The sequence below is a fragment of the Coloeus monedula genome, assembly GCF_965178545.1.
Source record: "Coloeus monedula genome assembly, chromosome: 4".
NCBI lineage: Eukaryota > Metazoa > Chordata > Aves > Passeriformes > Corvidae > Coloeus > Coloeus monedula.
In genome coordinates, this window is record NC_138784.1 from 70,341,195 (window position 1) to 70,360,114 (window position 18,920).

The 18,920-nt window shown below is 41.5% G+C and overlaps 1 protein-coding gene across 1 annotated transcript in view; it reads right to left on the reverse strand.

The window, feature by feature from the left end:
• Positions 1-10,279: 10,279 nt before the first annotated feature.
• CDC123 (cell division cycle 123) overlaps positions 10,280-18,920 on the reverse strand; it is a 33,088-nt gene continuing 24,447 nt past the window's right edge. Inside the window, exons 11-13 of the mRNA XM_082279989.1 lie at positions 15,395-15,523; positions 13,455-13,592; positions 10,280-12,630 (exon numbers count right to left, since the gene is read on the reverse strand). Of these exons, the coding sequence (XP_082136115.1) occupies positions 12,604-12,630; positions 13,455-13,592; positions 15,395-15,523 (294 nt within the window). The 3' untranslated portion in view covers positions 10,280-12,603. The remainder of the gene's footprint in view (positions 12,631-13,454; positions 13,593-15,394; positions 15,524-18,920) is intronic.

The following is an 18,920-nucleotide window of genomic DNA, read 5'->3' on the forward strand; positions in this document are numbered from 1 at the left end:
ACTGAAAATATGCTTTGCTTTCTTGCTTTTCTTGCCTTTTTTGGGTTTTTTTTGGCTTATGTGCCACTGCACCAGGAATCACCTTTGTAGCATATTTGCCCTTGACCTCAAGGACAGGTCATTTCCCTGAGTCTTTAGACTGGATGATGCCATCTCGTGGACAGCCCCTCCAGCTGTGGAAATAAATTGGATTATTGCAACATTCATTTATGTCACGTAGCACAGTACTGTGTAAATCTGCTCCCTTCTCCTCGTTCCCCCTTGGGAATGAATCTTGGAGAAGGTGTGAGGTTCCTGCAGGGGGTTTTGGTTCTCCAAGGTGGGTGGGCCATGTTCTCTCTGTGTTTTCCGGGATTCCTCTATTTAAGAAACAAGCTCTTGCATAACTGTGCACGAAGCCATGCACACATTCATAAACCATCTCCTCCCACACACCCCAGGCACAGCTGAAACATGCAAGCTGGAACAAAGAGCCACCTTACAGTACCCTAGAGATACATAACTGCAAGAATATAGGCAATAAGGCATATTTTATGCTGCCTTTTAAATTTTTTAATGTCAGAGTACCAAACCTGGAATAATTAGGTTTGTGTCCAACTTGCAAGACATCTCACTGTTGGAAAAGCTCATGCATGGTGTTATTGTCTACAAAAGGATCCAGTTCAGTAAAAATCCTCAGCAACGTAAAACTACACACAAATATTGCTTGGATCAAGTTAACCATCTCTCTCCAGCTCCACTCTTCATTTTTACCCCTGTATTTCATTCTAGTAACTCTCTGCCCCTTATTTTTTATTTCTTCTCTACAATTCCTCTCAATCCTAATAAACATCATCTGAATTTCAAAATAATAGAATTTACTCAAATGTGACATTTGACAAAGTACAGCCTTTAGTTACTGAAATCCTAAATAATTGTCTTAGTTTTCCCCAAATTCATTATAGTTTTTTTTGCCAAAAGATAGTCTTATGGTACCAAAAAAAAACCAAACCAAAACAAAACACAAAAAAAAAAAAAAAAAACAAAACCAAAAAAAACCCCCTGAATGCTATTGTAAGAAAAATCATCAAATAGGAAGAAAAATGTATAGGCTAGGATCTAAATGTCATAAATTGTATTTTAATTAGAGTGGAAACTCAAACTTTACAAAGATAGCAGGTATGTTATCTCATCTTAATAGTATTTTGGGTTTCTTACTTAATTTAAAGATGTCTTTCGCTTTATTGATGGTAAAACATACCCAGTCTGAGAGAATTGCCTTTAATTAGGAGAAGCAAGTGCTGGATCTATGAATGGAAGCATTTGTAGGAAGTATGCTGCCAGGATTATCCTATTTAACAAGCTGTTGGAGGCTCATGGAAAATGTTGTGAAATGTTATGGGTTGAGCACAGGCTCTGTGCACACAGGATTGGGGGCAGAATGATGGATGCAACTCCAGTGGGAGATAGCAGTGGGAGAAAGATTTGTCCAGAGAGATGCTAAACACACCCCACATTTTAGCCTTAAGGGCTTTTGTGACTACTCTGTCTCCATTTGTGCCCACAAGTGGTCCACTGGGCCATTGCTATCAATTTTGACAGTTAAAAATCAAATACATGAAACAGCTGCACGTTTTATGAAAAACAGTGGTTGGGTAGAGGAAAAGGAGAGTCTGAAATCAGTGCCTCCCCTAAATAAGCAGTAGTGTAAGGGCAGCAGATATCAGTTCTGCTTGTCCTTCCGGCTGACCAGAGAGCCCATGAGCTGCAGAGCCCAGGAACAGCTCAAAATTATCCCCAGGAGGTTGTGCTTTGCCCATGGCTGAGGAACACAGAGAGAAGTCTGAGGATGAGCTTAATGCAAGGGATTCTGTGTAGGTACAGAGGAGGTGAAGTTTGGAAACCAGAATTTGGTTTCCTACTGTTTGCAGAACGATTTACTGGGCTTATTTGTGTTAGCCTCTGTTTTGGCTCCTTCTGGTCCCTTTTCTACGGGGATACTCAGTCCTGCAGTTCCTGGCCATGAAGATCCTCTCCCTGCAGGGTTTGGGGTGCTCTGAGTGCAAGACGTGCTGCAAGTCCAGACTCCCATAAAGGGATACCACAGGAGATAAAAGTAAGCTACAAAGCAATATCCCACTAGGGGAGACCTCCTTTTCCCTGGTTTTAGCTGTGGTTTTCAGCCCATCACCACAGAGTTCCTGGAAGTCATGGATGCACTCTTAGGTGCCTGTAAGGGGTGACCAAGGCAAGCAGCACCAATTTCTCATCTGAACTTCTGCACTTCTGCTGGAGAAACCTCTATGATTGAGAAAGGCTAAATGCCACTATTTTCCCATGTTTTCCAGCAGCTTCTTCCAGCCTGAATCTCTGTGTAACACACTCATCCTGCCACTGTGCCTCCTTCCTTTCCCCACTCTCCCAGCCTCAAGATGGGTGGGAGAAAACCACTTGAGGAGGCTCCTGTTGCTGAGGGAGACCCCTGCAGTGAGCACAGAGCACGAGGGAGAACGTCCTGCCCAGGGAGGACCTTCTGCAGTCAGAAGTCCTTGCTGAAGAAGCCTCAGAGGAAAATGCCTCAGCAGCAGCAGGACATGATGCTGTTCTCAGGCTCCAGAGGTTCCCAGTAGCTGGTTAATGCCACTACAAACAGAAACCTGCTTCTACAGCTATAAAAGTCAGGTGCCAGACTGGTGGTTGGTTACACGTGGCAGTTGCAGGTGTCTGGAACAACTCTGGCTAATTTATTTCAGGGTTGAGTCCTGTTTTTCCCCTATATTAAATTTAAAGAGGGCTTTGCAGCCATGAAGTCAATACAGCCCTGATCTGACACATGAAAGCTGTAGGCTGAATAACTTATTAGCACCCTCGGTAATGAAAAACACTTCAATATTTAGGACTAATGCAGATTTTCTACTGAAAAAATTCAAAAATCTGTGAACAGCATCTGCAGCCATGTGCTCAAGGTAATAATTAAGGAGAATTATCTTTGCTATATGTATTAAAACAACATAATTGGAGATTATATGTCCATGTTAAAGAGAAGCAGATAATCTTTTGCTTAGGAAATTAACATCAAGTGCAGTAACTGTTTCCATACCTGGAAGAATCTCAGGCTGAATTAGACAAATGGGAACCAGATGTCCAAATATTACATACCAGTTTCTGTTCTTCATCTTGTGACCCCAGTGTGAAGCAAACTCCATCCTTGGGCAGTGCTCCAATCTCCTCCTTGAATGCACATGACAGAGGCTGTGTGCAGTGAGGGTCTCAGATGTTCATGGATTTATGAAAAAATCCTATGAAAGGCTTATGAAAAACCCTTTTTCCTAACATACTAGGAGAAATGCTGAGCATGATCTGGAGACATAAAAAACTGGTTCTGTTACTGGTTGCCAAAGTATTTAAGATGTCACATATTTTATTTAGAAATCCATGATGCTTCCCTAATGGCTTAGCCAGCAAATAAATCACAGGCACTGGAAGGAGCCATCATCAATCACTGCTTAGGCCTATACAGACCTGATTGGTGAAAAAGCAGCAATTAGCACCCATTAGCACTTATTTTCAAGTCTTCTCCATGGAAAAGGGTCATCCAAAGCAAGTTAAAAGTGTCCAGTGTAGAAGTTCTTTGACAGTTTAATGTTTCTGACTCAAAGTCATTTGCAGTTTACCTGCAAGGGAGCAGAATGTAGGTAGGGCTTGTGCAGACTTGGGTTTGGGGGTTTATTTCTATAGTGACTCATAAAGGAAATTTATGCTGAAGGTGTTCCTGCCCTCAGGGCATTTGCAATACGTATTTCTCATAGATTCATTACCCACTGCTACAGAAACTACCACTGCAGCCTTTCCTTCAGGAAGGGGCTTTCAGAGATCTCACTCTCGCCCATCTTTCTACCTAGCTGCCTGCTTTCATGATATTTAATACGTTTAAGAAAGCTCTTGATCAAATTCGGTCAAAAATGGAGATCCATGATGTATGATTCCATCATACTTTTTTTTTTCTTTCTTTCTTTCTGGAGGTATTCATGCTCCAAAGAACACCAAATCCCAAAGGGCAAACACTTTGTGACAGAGGCCTTTCTGCAGACACTTCCCTCCCTTTTATATGCACGACCCCATTGTGCATTTCCTTTCAAAAGATCTGCTATCCCTTTCCCAGGTGTATGCAAGTACAAAGGATACCAGATGAGCTTTCTTCCTCTTGCTGTGAGATGAGGTTGAAAAACCTGTCTCCAGGCGATCAGAATCTGCCACCAAGCCCACCGGGTCTTTTTGCAGCTCAGTGATGCCAATCAAATGGTTTCTATGAGAGACAAAGTGCTATTCCTGGACTCCGGCTGACTTCTTGCTGTGGATCATCGCCTCCTGGAAAAGGGAGAAAACCCAAATCCAAACCCTGTGCTGGAGCTGAATTTCCTTTCCTCTTCAGCCCTGTGCACTGAGAAGGGCTGAACCACCACATCCCCAAATGAGATAGGAAAGCACCGAGGGCTTCCACCTGGAATCAGGGAAACCAAGCATGGATACCACTTTGAAAGGGCACATGGCATCCCCAGGTGAGATCTAAAGTTTGGGGAGGGTTGTCTCACTGGATAAGGCAGAAATTTTCACACCGTATGGAAAGTGAAGGAATAGGATGAGGAAGGGTCTCAAGTTAAGACTGAGCAGAATCAATGTTATTCCTGCAGATTCCCCAGACTCTCTTTGTAGCTTGCCTTAGGGCTGGGATTATTTTCTCCTCTGAGGGCTCTCCCTGCTCATCTTTGCTATCTATTGGCTGATTTCTTTTAGAAACAACACAGAGCTCAGCCCCCTTTCCCATATTGAAAAAGTCAGATCTTGCCTTTTCTAACAAATCACATTTTCTTGTGGTAACAATGAACTATCCCATGAGCAAAAAACTCACAGAGAAAAAAGTCCTTCCTGACCCTGGACCCAGGGCACAAGTGGCAGGTGTGTGCTGAAAGAGCAGCCAGCAATAATTAGCCAAAATGCTCATGAACGTGCCTAAACAGTCCTGGATGGGAAGAAACATGAATGTGTGGAACAGCAGGGACTGGAAGCAGATCTTAGTCCATTCCTGACCCCAAAACCAGGACACAAGGGGCATCTTGCTGTTGCAGAAGCAGCAGGCAATAACTTGGAAAATGCAGCCAGAGAAGGCAGGTCGGACCCTTTGCTGCCTTCTACCCTGCACAGGCTTCAAAGATGGTATCACAGGCCAAGCTGTTCCTTCTGGGATTAGAGCCTGGCATCCAGTGCAGTTAGAAAAACATGTTTCATGATTGCAGTAGTTTTTTCTAAGCAATTTGAGTTCACAGTTGTTCTTCAGCTCAGGGGTGCTCCTTGGAGAAATCTGTCTGGCACTGGAGCATCTCTCCTGTGAGGAAAGGCAGAGAGCTGGGAGTGGTCCATGTACAGAAGAGAAGGCTCAGGGCAATCTTTTGAATCTACGTAACTATGGAAAGTGGAATAGCAGTCAACAATGTGTTCTGGCAGCCAGGAGGGCAAACTATGTCCTGGGATGCATCAGGCCCAGCACCACCAGACAGGTAAGGGAGGGGATTCACTTCAAGTCCAAGGCAGTTTTGGCCACCACAATGTAAGAAGGACATCAGACTATTCAAGTGTGTCCAGAGGATGGTGAACAAGATGGTGAGAAGTCTCAAGGGCAAGATTTATGAGGAACAGCTGAGGTCACTTGGTTTTTTCAGCTTGGAGAAGCGGAGGCTGAGGAGAGACCTCGTCACAGTCTGCACCTCCCCCAAGGGGGACGGTGGAGGTGCTGGTCTCTGCTCTCTGGTGACCAGCAGCAGGACATGAGGCAATGGCAAGAAGCTGCACCGGGGATGCTGTCCATGTGAGCTCTGGGAAAAGGTTCTTCACTGAGCAGGTGCTCAGGCACTGGAAGAGGCTCCCTGGGGAAGTGCTTACAGCACCAAGCCTGACAGTGTTCAAGGAGGGTCTGCACGATGCTCTCAGTCCCACAGTTTAGTTTTAGGTAGTTTAGTTTTAGGTAGTCCTGTGAGGAGCAGGGAGCTGGACTCAATGATCTTTATGAATCCCTTCTAACTTGAATTATTCCGTGATTCTTTAGTCAATCTTTGGCCACTCTCCAATGACCAATGTATTTCTTGCAACATTGTGCCTAAAGCAACACATCTCACTACACCACCCTCTCCTCAAACAAAATAATCTCTCATTTTTTCCATCCCTCTCTCCTCCTAGCCCAGAATGACACCTGCCTTTATCCTCCCCCAACAGCTTATTATCACCTTGCATTTAATGGTCTCTACTGTAACTTATCCACTCCCACTGCACTGCTGCTCTGCCAGCTCTCACCCATTTATACTCGAATGTCTGATTTCTCCTCCTAACTACTGCTCTTTGCACTTGCCTTTATCAAATTTCTTCCCGTTATTTCAGGCCATTTTTCCTGTGTATTATGGCCATTTCTAATTCTGATACAAACCTCCAAAGTGCCTGAGTGTATTCTCAAGTCACTGCCAACCACAGATTTTTATACAGGCTGTTTATTTCACCGCTCCAGCCATTAACGAAGCTGTGGAAAAATACAAACCCTGAAATAAAATGTATAGTGGTCTCACAATGCCCTCTCTGGCTTCATAGCAATAGCCATTCCAAGTACAGTTTTTCTGCTAAATTGTGTTAATTTACTTCATTTCTTCTTTTCCTTGAAAAAAATGAAAAAGAATATAGTGAGGCAAAGAAAACATTAACAGCATCAGTTTTCTCTGAATCACCCATCATTTTTTCTCCATACACTCATTTTTTCACACTTAATCATGTGCCTTTCCCTCAGATTTCCGTAGTTTTCATTTTGATTGATCCTTACAAGCCCTTGCTGTGCCATTTTCCCTTCACATTAGGACATTGCTGATGGGCCATTAAAAAAGCACCTCTTTTCAGTTATCCCACCCACCTCTCCCAAATGGACCCAGGCATTGACACCCACACTTACCAAAACTGCCTTTTCAGGTCCTTATTCTGCTTCTCTCATCTCCCTGCTTTCTCCAGAGCACCAAATGCCAACTCCATGGCCACTTTCACCTGAATTACTTCTGACTTTTAAAGTTTTAACCACTTCAAATAAGCCTGACTGCAACCCAGAACATTCAGCTCTAAAATAATACCCTGTACCTTCTGAAATACAAACTGTCCTCTGGAAAAAATTCTATTAACTCTCTGTCTTTTCAAGTCTTCCCATGTTCGGCACTTTCCCAACAGATTCTCAAGTATTATTTGGACATAGTGGTGGATAAAAAGTTGAGCACAAGCTGGACATGGGCACTCACAGCCTAGAAAGCCAAACATGTCCTGGGCTGCATCCCCAGCACCACGAGCTGCAGATCAAGGCAAGGGATTCTGCCCCTCTGCTCTGTTGAGACCCCACCTGCAGTGCTGGATCCAGCTCTGGTGTCCCCAGTACAGGAGAGATATGGACCTGTTTGAGCAAGTTCAGAGAAAGGCCGCAAAAAGGATCCCAGGGCTGGAACACCTCTCCTTTGAGGAAAGGCTGAAGGAGATGGGGAAAGCTGGGGAAAGTTCTGGGTAAACCATATTCCAATCTTTCAGTACTTAAAAGGGGCTTATAGGAAACATAAAGAGAGACTTTTACCAGGGACTGTAGTGACAGGACACAGGGCAGCAGCTTTAAACTGCAAGAGGGTCAGTTTAGACTGACATTAAGGAAGAAATTTTTCTGTATGAAGTTGCTGAGACACAGGAACAGGGTGCCCAGAGAAGTTGTGGTTGCCCCATTCCTGTAAGTGTTTGAGGACTAGAGGACATTTAACAGTCCTTTCCAAACCAAACCATTCTGTGATTCCCAAGCTTTGGAAATAACACTGCTGGTGTTCGGCACAGTGCCTCCAGCCTTTCCTGAGTGACAGGTCTGTGATCCAGTGCTGCCGTTTATCTCCCAAAGTCACTGCAATGCACATCAATCATTCCTGACACATCCTGACACTGAGCTCCTCCTGTGTATTCCACATTCTGGTGTACAGACGTTTTAGCTTCACATGTTGTTCATTCTCTCTCCTGGAACTTAACAGTCCCAGCTCTGATGAATAATTCATTTACGTCAATGAAGTGCTACAGTCTGTCAGGACACAGTTTCATAGCAGAAGCCAAGACAGAACCCAAAATTTCAAGCCCCTCCACCAGCTGGATTTGAGCCCTAAAGACTAGAAACAACAAGTATTGATTATTCTCTTTCTTTTGGACAGTAATGCTGTTTAGGAGCCACAAGTCTCTCCTGGAAGTTCAGCTGTAACTAGCATCCTTCCCTGAAGAAAGGTTCTGAGCAGCCAGTGTTTATGACCAACCAGCCAACCAACCTTTCCCTACAAGCTGCCAAAACATGTCCTTGGAAGAAGCCTGGCCAGCTGTTAAGAGGACCTTGGAGCAATCAAAGCACTATTGATATCCAGGTAGTACATTGCTGCAATAGCTCACATGAAGAAATATAGCAGGATACCTCCCTCCCCCCGTCTGCCCTCCCCAAAAGAAAGAACCAAAAAGCCCCAAACCACACTTACTGCAGTGCCAATGTCATTACTACTACAAAATCCTGTAATCACATGTAACTGCGTAAGGGCTCTGTATCGCTGAGAAAGCTTCAAGTCTCCACAAAATACACCAGCTATGGCAACAAGTCTTATTTTAGCTCGATATAATTTCAGGATGACCACAAGCTGGAGATTTTCTCTTTACACAGGTCATCAAATTCAGATAGAAGACACTTAATTCAACAGCCAGACAAGCTTTTGCTAAGGTAGATTTATTAGGCCGCTAAACATCAGTGTTACCAAGTGTCCTTCATGAATGAAAAGAATTATGGTTTGTTTCTGTGTTACACTTTAGGTCCATCTTCTCTTGGCCAAAATTATGTATTTTAGTTCAGTATTATTTGTTGAACTAATGTCCAAAATGTAATGTGTGTCCAAACACAACTTTTTGCGTCTAAGGTTGAAATCAATTACCAGTCGCCAAGCTGATTTGCCTATTTATGCTCCCTGTGCTCCTCTCTGGCTGTTTGACACTTCAAATTTGGGACAGTCTGTGAAAGCTGAACTCAGCCATGCACAAAGCTACAGAAGGATTTTTACACAGTTTGTGTCATGCTATTACCCATCTCCACACTGCCACTGCTCTGTTTTCGGGTCCTTTCACCTGGCAATGCTCACCTGAAAGCCTGAAACCAGGAGTGTGCAAAGGTCTCTGTTGCCCCAATGAGCACCTGAACTGCATCTCACAGGGTACCTTTTATCTGCATCCTGGACGTGAGCAATAGGTGAGTACGTAACAATGAGATACATGAGATCTCTAGCTAAGGGTGCCAGATGCAGTTATGTGGATTTTTACAAGCTGTGATCAGAATCGAACAAGTGCTACTGATTTTACTGAGACTTGGGCCTGGATACTACTCCCCTACTTTTAGGGTTTAGGGGGTTTTTTAGATATTATAGAGCACCACTCGAAAACGTGTCTTTGTAAGAGAAAGGAAAAAGTGGATAGGGAGAGGTTTTAAAATTCAGATCAGTATTATCCATGCTGCTGTTACTGCCAATTCTGATCTTAACATTTATCCAAATAAGAGACTGGGGGATGAGGAAAGACATGGACAATACCAGAGAAAGAAAAGTCAAAGGAGAACAAACGGAATGGACAGTCTGAAACCCAGAAGGACAAGAGTGTTACTCCAAACACTGAACTAAGGCAGGACATGTTAAGAACTGCTACTAATGGGGTTACAGGAATCCTGGTCCCCACTATCCATCTGGGAGATTAAACATCACAAGTATTGGCTGTGAAACAATGAGGACTTTTCCTTGGCAGAGCTGCAGCCCAAGAACTGAATCTCACTGCTGGAGCCATCAGACACAGCCAGACTTTTGCAGGGTTTGGCAGGCACAGAATCTGTATAAAAATGACTGCATGTTACCTCCCTCTAAAACTTCTGTGTTTGTCATCTAGATGAGACTGCAAGCATCCTTACACTGTGTTTTAAGCATATAATTAAGAATATATAGTATATAGTTGGTCCTTACTCATCAACTGGTGATGATATAATTGAATTCCATGAACAAGGGACCTGAACAGTTGGAATTTTGTATTTTCAAATTTCTGTATATGATGGCTAGAGGCAGAAACTGCTTTTATGATGAAATACAAAAGAGTGTCATATACTATTCAGTGTAAAATTGATCTGAAGCATTTTTAATCTACCAACATTAGCTCCCTCAGCTCCCCAAAAGGAATATGTTTGTTAATTATCCTAGATCAAAAGGACACGTGGAGTGAAAATTCTTTTAGAAGAGGAATTTTTAATTTATAGACAAACAAAATTCACTGTCTGGTTACCTGAATTTAGGGAAAAAAGCAAAGTACATCTAAAGTATGTATTTAAACTGTAGGGATATGGTATTTTAGGGGACCTGATCATGTAGATCTTATTGTTATATTGGGTATTTTTTCTGCACCAGGGCCTGAACATGGGACCAGTATTTTTGCTCTTCTATCTTTTATGGTTCTTCACTATGACTAAGCCCACAGGAAGCAGGACCAGTTCCTGCAACTCTAAACTACAGTTCACTATCAGTGTTGGATAGCTTGGCTGAGCAGCCCGTGAATTCAGACTGGGCATCTGTCAGCATTTCACAGAAGAGAAACTCCAGCCTACCCATCTAAAGGGACACAGGGTCCCATCAAACTGGTCCCATCACCAAATATGTCCTGGTGAACATTCAGCAAAGACAGCTGAGAAGACGGTAAATTAATTTGTGAAGCCCACATGGAAGAGGTGGGAAACTATCTTCCAGCTTTAAACTAGGACTGTGTTTTCAAAGACAATACTCTGTAGTTCAGAAGCATTTATGAATCTATTGGAAGTTCCACAGCATCATCTGTGTAAAGGAAACGTGGTTAGATCATCACAACAGTTTAAGTTATGGCTAGAAACTTTAAAAGAAAGAGGAAAGCGTTGTTAATTTTTTACACCTTGAAGTTCCTACCCGATTTAGAGACATCAAACTCAAATTTGAGAAACACTCATCCAAAGTCCTGCAGTATATAGCAGGATTAGGTATATAGCCCAGCCCTGAGTTAATGATCATCTAATTTGAATACAAAAAGCTATTGAGAAGCAGGTTCCAATGCTTCAAAGGCAGGGCAGACTTGTTCTGACTCCAGGAGCTTTAATCTGTGATGTTTCACCAATGTGTGTCGTAGAACTTGATTCTTAATCTGCATAATCTTTTACTCAAGTAAATTTTCATTCAAAAGTGAAGCTAAATAAAGACAGTAAGTAATAATTTAACATCTTAGCTCAGATTTAACATCCAAGAACAGATTGTAACCAAGCACCATTCCAATCTGACAGCAAAAGCAAGGCAAAGAAACACAAACAGCTTTATATACACACACACATCACATAACTGGTTTGAAACAGGAACCAATTTCCAGGGGTTATGAACCTCCAAATGTCCTTCTGTTTCAATGGGAACTCTGCACACTGTTAATAAATTACTGATGCCATGCAAACACCTATATCCAAAAGTCAGCTTGTGATTCACCTAAAACTGTCCTCCCCCACCTCCCAAACAACAGCAATTGGTAACAAGAGCTTCTGTTTCCCCAAATTTAGCCAAGCTTCCCTTTATACAAAAAACATGAAGTACCAAATGAATACAGAATTTTAAGAGCTGAAAGAGTAATTGCTTTCTTAAGAAACTCAGAGATGTGACACAAAAGAAACAAGACTGAGTCTGCATATAAAATTATAGGTTGTTGTTAACTACATATATTAAAGTCACAGATGATGTCTAGTATGTAATCATGTTTAAAAAAATCAGGTTTCAAGAAAGCTTTACTATGAAAATGAAATGAAATTTGGTGAAGGTGAAAGAATTTTGTTGCTTTAGCGACTGTGAAAATATTACTTTACTCGAAATGCATTCAGAACTTCAAATTCCCAATATGTAAAATTTTCAAACCTTAAACAGTCTACTCTAGCTATAGCTGTTATCTGAAATGAAATATTAGCCCTTGTAACGAATAAAAAATCCCTTCTCCATTTTTTAGGGGTTTTTTTTTACATAAAGGATGAGAAGTGCTCCCAAAACAAAACCAATTTACAATTTTTAAAGGTTACTACAGATAAAAATGTACATTCCTTCTTCTTTGTGACTACATTTTAAGCAAGACTGTGCCTGAATTCAGAGAATACACCATGTTTTTACTGGACAAGCATTACATGTTGCTGTATTTACACTTTGGACTTTGGGGAGTCCAAAGGCGTAGCTCAGTGGCATCAATGTTCACATTATGAGATGGGAAAGCAGTTGTTCAGCTGCATTCAGGTTGTTGCTTCTTTGCACCTGGAATCCAGTGAGAACTCACCCTGACCTTCTGTGTTTCCCTGAAAAAGCTTTTCTACACTTTTGTATAAACCAACAGACACAGAGGATGAACAGCTCTTCAGTTCTTTCATTGACTATAAAAAGCAGGTTTCCTTTAAATCAAGAGTTTAATAGTTATGCTAAATACAGCTTTTGCCACATTTCTTGCTTGTAATTCAATGTAATGCTTCTGGGTACCTCAGTCATCATCTTGCTGATTTCTTTTCTGTCAACAGAACAGAAGAGTTCATAATGTTAGGACACAGTTATCTGAAGTAAGAGCACGAATAAGTCATGACAAGTGTTTCCAGATACAATGGATTAGACAGTGACTGCATTTCTAAGCCATTTTTTGGAACAGTAAGAGATAATGTTTCCAGCAAATGGAAGAGAGCAATATCAACCCTCTCTCTCATCCCAAACAATAGGATGTTATTTCCAGTAAAGAATAAAATTTGCCTTGCCCATTAAATCATGGAATATACAAGGACCAGAAAACATAATGGTGGTGGCAAGAGTCAGTGATCCAGATGCAGGTAACCTGCCCTCCCTTCCCTACCTTACAAAGATGTCATGTTTTCCTGTCACTGTGCATCAAAAGAACAAAGAAAGTGGATTGAAAAAAGAACAACTCTTTCACGGTTTTCTCTAATATATTTGTCTTCTAACTTTTAAAGAAAAAAGTGAAAAACATTGAAAGTTAAAAGCATTCGCTCCAGGCGTTCAAAAAGCACATTTCCATTCATACTACATTCATATTTACATTTCAATAAGAAAGGAAACAGCTCAGTCCTTCAGTAAGATTTGTCAAACTACATTCATTGCATCCCATAAAAATAAAATTAATTAACCAAAGTGAGAACAGTATGAAAGCTTGCTCTTCATCACTTCAGAAACAATTAACCCAACAATACATTGTGTGATGGCTTCATACATTGCTTTTTCTGTAATTATGTACTCTTTGTTAGTTACAAAAGCACAGTTCCAGGGACTTTGGAGTTTCCATCTGACAAAGGTGGAAAGTCAGAGATTTTTTCTGCTACTTCTTACCAGCTTAAGAAAGTCAATCAATTTGTGAACATCCTCTCCTGTGGAAAGGTCCACAAAGTCCTTGGGCAGTCGGTAGCTCAGGTAGGGACTGGGCTGGACTGTGACTTTGCTGTTCGTACAACGGAACACTGGATAATCCTTTGGAAAAGACACCAGAGATAAGACAAGAACAGTGGACATGGATGAAGCTAGAAATGTTTCTGGAACTCCTCCGTGAGACTGAGTCACGTTGCCAATGACTTTATTTGGCACTCATTCAACTAAACTTGCGCTTTCTAAAAATTGTAGCTTTCTTATAAAACCTCTGCCCACTTAGGAGCAATTTAAAATGTCAAACATGTTCAACAGTCAACTAATGGCTTTCATTAGCTCACTTAAAGTTTTGACAATGTATCAGTTATTAATGTATTTAATAAACTCATGCTTATGATGGTGCTGGAATAATGGAGCTATAAGGAACTTTGGGCAATAGTATCTATCTATGGATCTAGATAGAGCAAAATATTTTTGATAGAATCTGAAACAGGTCTTCACAGTTTCCCTGTTTAAACACATTTGCAACTATAACCTTACTGAAATTATAATTTAAGATTTCCAGCCAATTTACTTACTGAAGGAAAAAATACCTCTATTAAAGGGACAAAATATCTCTAAATGCTCAACTGTAGCAACCGTTTTTGGGGAATAATATAATTTTCAGTTCAACACATTGACATGCAATGCAGTTGCCAGTTGTACAGCAATAAACAACTTCATTTTAAAGAGAGATCAGTAACTTCACACCAGATTCTGTGACTGGATGTAAGATGAAACATGAAGACAACTTACTCTACTTTTCATCCAGGCTTGCACTACAGAAAACTGTGTAAAGCATCTGGCACTGAGAAAAAGAAATCCCAGAACAAAAATTCACGTGTCCCAGAGACAGCTCAAGAATTGGGAGTGTGTTTCAACAAAGGAGACACAGCTTTTAGGAGGAGGTTTCATGGAATGGGTTTTCATAACAACAGCCCCATGGTGAGACAGAGACAATGGCCTGAATAACAGCCTGGAGTGGTGTTTCTCTGTCAGTGTGTTATGGAAAGGGCCACAGGACTAAAGAAACTCTCAGATGTTAAAATTGGCTCAATGAAGCTTGTCATTTCAGTGACCTCCAATGCAGCTCAACAGCTAGGAAATAAAGAAAAGCCCACATTGACCAGCCATCTCTCTTCAGAAAACAACCAAGTATTTCCCAAGATCCACTAACACATCACTTCATCTCTTATCAAGCTGTCCAAGGACTCATTAAGATGTGAGGACTCTGTCTCAAGATCCAGTGAGAAAAAAAAGCTGGAATACAAAAAATGAAGACTATCCCTCCCTCTCTGTATTAACAGGAAGTTACTTGTTTTTACAGAGGAAATGCTGCTTGGAAGAGGGATGGAAAAGCCCTGCTCTGCAAATCCAGTGAGTTCAACCAGAGGACAAGGCTTCCCTGAGGGTGTTCCAGATGAGGAAGAGACAGAAGTTAAGCTTCTGCTTGTGTCCCCCCAACCATAAAACTGGAGATGTGGGAAACTACATGACAGATATCAGGAAACAAGCAGAAATTTAAGTGATTATACAGAAAAGCAACAGATTTAAAGAAAAACTGAAAGGAGTGCATCAAAACTGTATAAAAGCAAGTTTCAGGGCCTCTTCTTTGCAATGGGGTCAAAGCTGCAATATGGGCTTGTACTGTTTGAACTAAAAATTCCCTTGCAGGCCCCTAAAACTAGCAGGTGATACTTGTTGAGATTAACTAATAAAGTAGATTCTGCTTACAAAGAGTCTACATTTCACAAGTTAAGGAGCTCCATTTACTTCAATGGGATTTGCATCACAATTTGATTATAACAGCAAAAGAAAGAAAAAAATAAGGCCATGAATCCTGTTGGATGTTATCCAGCCTCCCTCACCTGTTCTGTTGCTTCCCCTTCACTCTGGTCTCCTTTCAAGTTTTTCCCAGAAGTGAGTTCTTCCCATGTAAAGAGCAGGGAGTCTGTTACTTCACCAAATGGGTTAAAATCTATTAACCAAATCTTACCCTGCAAAGGAACCACAGAAGAATTAAAGCAAACCACAGAATTAAAACAAAACAAAACAAAACAAAAAAAAATTAGAATACATATATACTTAAATTATTGTAGTAAGCTTGGTCTTTAGATAAAAAGATGTCAAATTGAAACTACCTGGTTTTAAGCACTTAAAATATTCTAACATCCTTTACCTTATACAGTTCTATATCACAGCAAGCTGTGATGTACTAATTTACTTTAACTTTTTTTTAAACAGAAAATCAGACAGAGCTCAAATAAACTCAATGTATTTCTGTGCAAGGTGCTTTCAGATGAGCCCACAGAAGGTTCTGGCTAATCCCCATGATCCACCAAGATCCCCAGATGATGAACAAAGAATAGGGGAGAGCACCAACCAAAAACCACAAAAAAACTCCCAAACCCAAAACACAACCAAACGAGCAAAAAAACCCCTAACCACCCAAAAAGAGATTTTGCTTTCCATGAAAAACCACTTCAGCAATGCTGTACCATCCAGCAATCTAGAAAAATTGCTGTTCTTGTTCTTAGAAGGGACCCTAAAAACAGACAGCAGGGTCTGCAAAATGTTAGTGGAGCTCATGAAAGCTCCAAGATGATGTACAGATATAGATAAATAAAGAATAACTTAAAGGCACTTTTAATATAGCCATTACTAGTAGTCCACACTACTAGTAATCTTTAACACATCTGTGTTCCAAACAGTTGTGGTAGTGTGCACAACAGCACAACTGCTTTACAACTGAAAAATGAAAGCAGAGACTAACAAGACATACTAGAAGAAACAGAGGTGTGTGGGGGAGGAAGAAATAGCTTGTGTTGAGTGAACTTGAGATACAACCCCCAGCACGGGGCTATCTTCTCTTGGCCAACAAAGTATCAACTATTCTAATGAAACAAAACATTGTAATAAATTATAAGGAAACATGACTACAGCTGCTAGTAAAAATCTGCAAAATAAGTATTAAATTTGGAAGAAATCAGTTCTATCAAACAGGGAAGGAAAAGGCTGCAGTAACATAAGCAGGGCTGAAGAGTTTTATTGTGTTTATAATAAAGATCAACTGGAACTGGAAAACAAACCTGAAGACTGTGTAGCTACTAAACACTCGTTTTGCTTTCTCCACCTTTCCTTCATCTCTGAAGGATATTCTTGCTTTAAAAGATCTTGCCTATCTTGATACAAACAGCAAATACATTCAATTATTTACACTGCAGCCATCTGGTTTCTAACTCACAAAGATGCTTTTGAAGCGTCGGCAGAGAGTAACAAACATGGAGACTGCCTCTCCCACCCACACCACCTGAGCTATCCCACAGGCATTAACACACTGTGGGACTGGAAATGATGGAAACCTGTGAGACAGCACAAATGCTCTGGTGGCTCTGTTAACATCCACAGCGAGCTCCTCGTGCAGGTGTGGGGAGTCCCAGCAGAGATGAAACCAGTGGTTATGATTTGCAATCTGGAGCTGGGCCAGCAGCCCAGCAGGGAGTGTGTGGTTGCACACAGGCTTTCACAGGTGTCTGTCTCAGGGCATGTCCACGGGGTATGGCTCTCACAGAGCACATTTTAAGAAGCCAAAGCACAGAAACAACAGTGCTGAAACCAGACAGCTTCAAAAAAACCTGCAAACTGGGGGACACAGACCTGAGTGGTTTCTTACTTGTTTTGGAAGGGTGAACAAGCCCAGATCTGCATGGTTGAGTTGCAACACCTCCGCACTAATATTGGCACCATCAGTGCAGAGCACCACTGGGGCAAGCTGCGCTGTCATTTCCCATCACTGGTCCTCCTCAAAAAGCTGTCACAAGTTCTCATTATAAGCAATCTTTTACTTTTGCTAATGGGGGTGTCTTGTTAGCTCCAAGGCAGCACAACGAGGAATCTGTGGGTTTAGATTCATTCTATCACTCTAGAAAAACAAGCTAATGAACCAATTTAATCACAGACAGCAGCAATGGTTGGCGAAGTTCATTCAGCAGTTCAGAGAATCTTTCCTTGGATCAGAAACATTTATACCTAATACTTTCCTATGAAAGGTTTTCACAGAAATTCCTCTTCACCCCAAATACATCCAGCTCAGCTTTTTCACAAGAACATTGAGATCATTTCTCTAGAGAATGTACCCTGGAAAAAACTGAAAATTGATTTTGAGAGTACTGAAAGCCACACGTTTTTTGTGAGCACCCAGCAGTGTTTCTTCACCCCTGCAGACAGCAGTGCACCATCTACAGCAACAGCTGTTTCCTTGAGATAGTCTTAAATCTGCACTGAGCTTTGGTAGCTGAAACTGATGAGAAGTGGCAAAACAAATTAAGCATCTCTTTCCAGGGCTTATTAAAAGGAGTGTATGCAACCCTGGGTCAGTAACCAAACTGCCTTTTCTTAAGATTAAATGCTCTCTCAAGTCTTACATGCAATGTCATGATTTAAATACAGTTTCAGATGACTTGCACTGTGTATCTAAAAAGCAGTAGTAAGGCTGTTAATCTGCTATCTTCTGCCTTCTATTAGTAATCTTTGTCATACGGCAGCACAGAAATGCACAAGCCAGGAAAAAAAAGTTGCACCTAAGTGGAGGGGAAAAAATCCCCCAACTTGTACTATATGGTATTTTTTTCTCATCCTAAAAGAAGGAATCAATAGATTCACCACACCCTGTCAGCTTCAAGCTTTGTTTTACTAAGGCATTAAGCAGCAGGGCGCTGAAAGGAAGTGCCCGTGACAAAGCCTGTTGTTTAAAGGAAGTTAAAGACAGATAAAATGCAAACTGAACTGTTACATCTCCCTAACTCCAGCTGCACCTTCTTGCACAGTGACAATGCTCACAAGGCACAGACACAAGCACTGGTCTGCTCGATAACAAGAGCTGTGAGCCAGCCGCGGTCTGGAGCCGCTCCCTGCATTGCTCTCTTACCACAGTGACTTGTCTTGAACTTGGTTTGTTGTTCACACCTGGGAGACAACAAAGAGCAACAGCTTTTGTGAACTCCCACTTCCAACTCATCGAGCAGGACCTGCAGCAGCCGACTCTAAATAGTCTCTAAAGCAACTAAAGTGAGGATGGGAAGGGGGCTGCTGTCATTCACAACCTTATCAAACAACAACCTGCTTCTCCAAGCTGAATATTTAAGAGTTTAAAGGATTTAAAACAAGTAGAGAGTGAACATTCTCTCTTTCTGTAGCTGAGGTTGCTGTGCAACCAGCCTGATGAGGAGCACGGGCTCTGGAAATTAATCATGCTCACAATATTCTTTTGCTGCCTGTAACTCACACGACAGGGGAGCGATGAATAACAGTTGCAAACCACAATAGTATGTGTGAAAGGAGGAGCATCTGACACACAAAGGGCTATCTGGCAGTTTACAAGACCTGAGGGTAGAA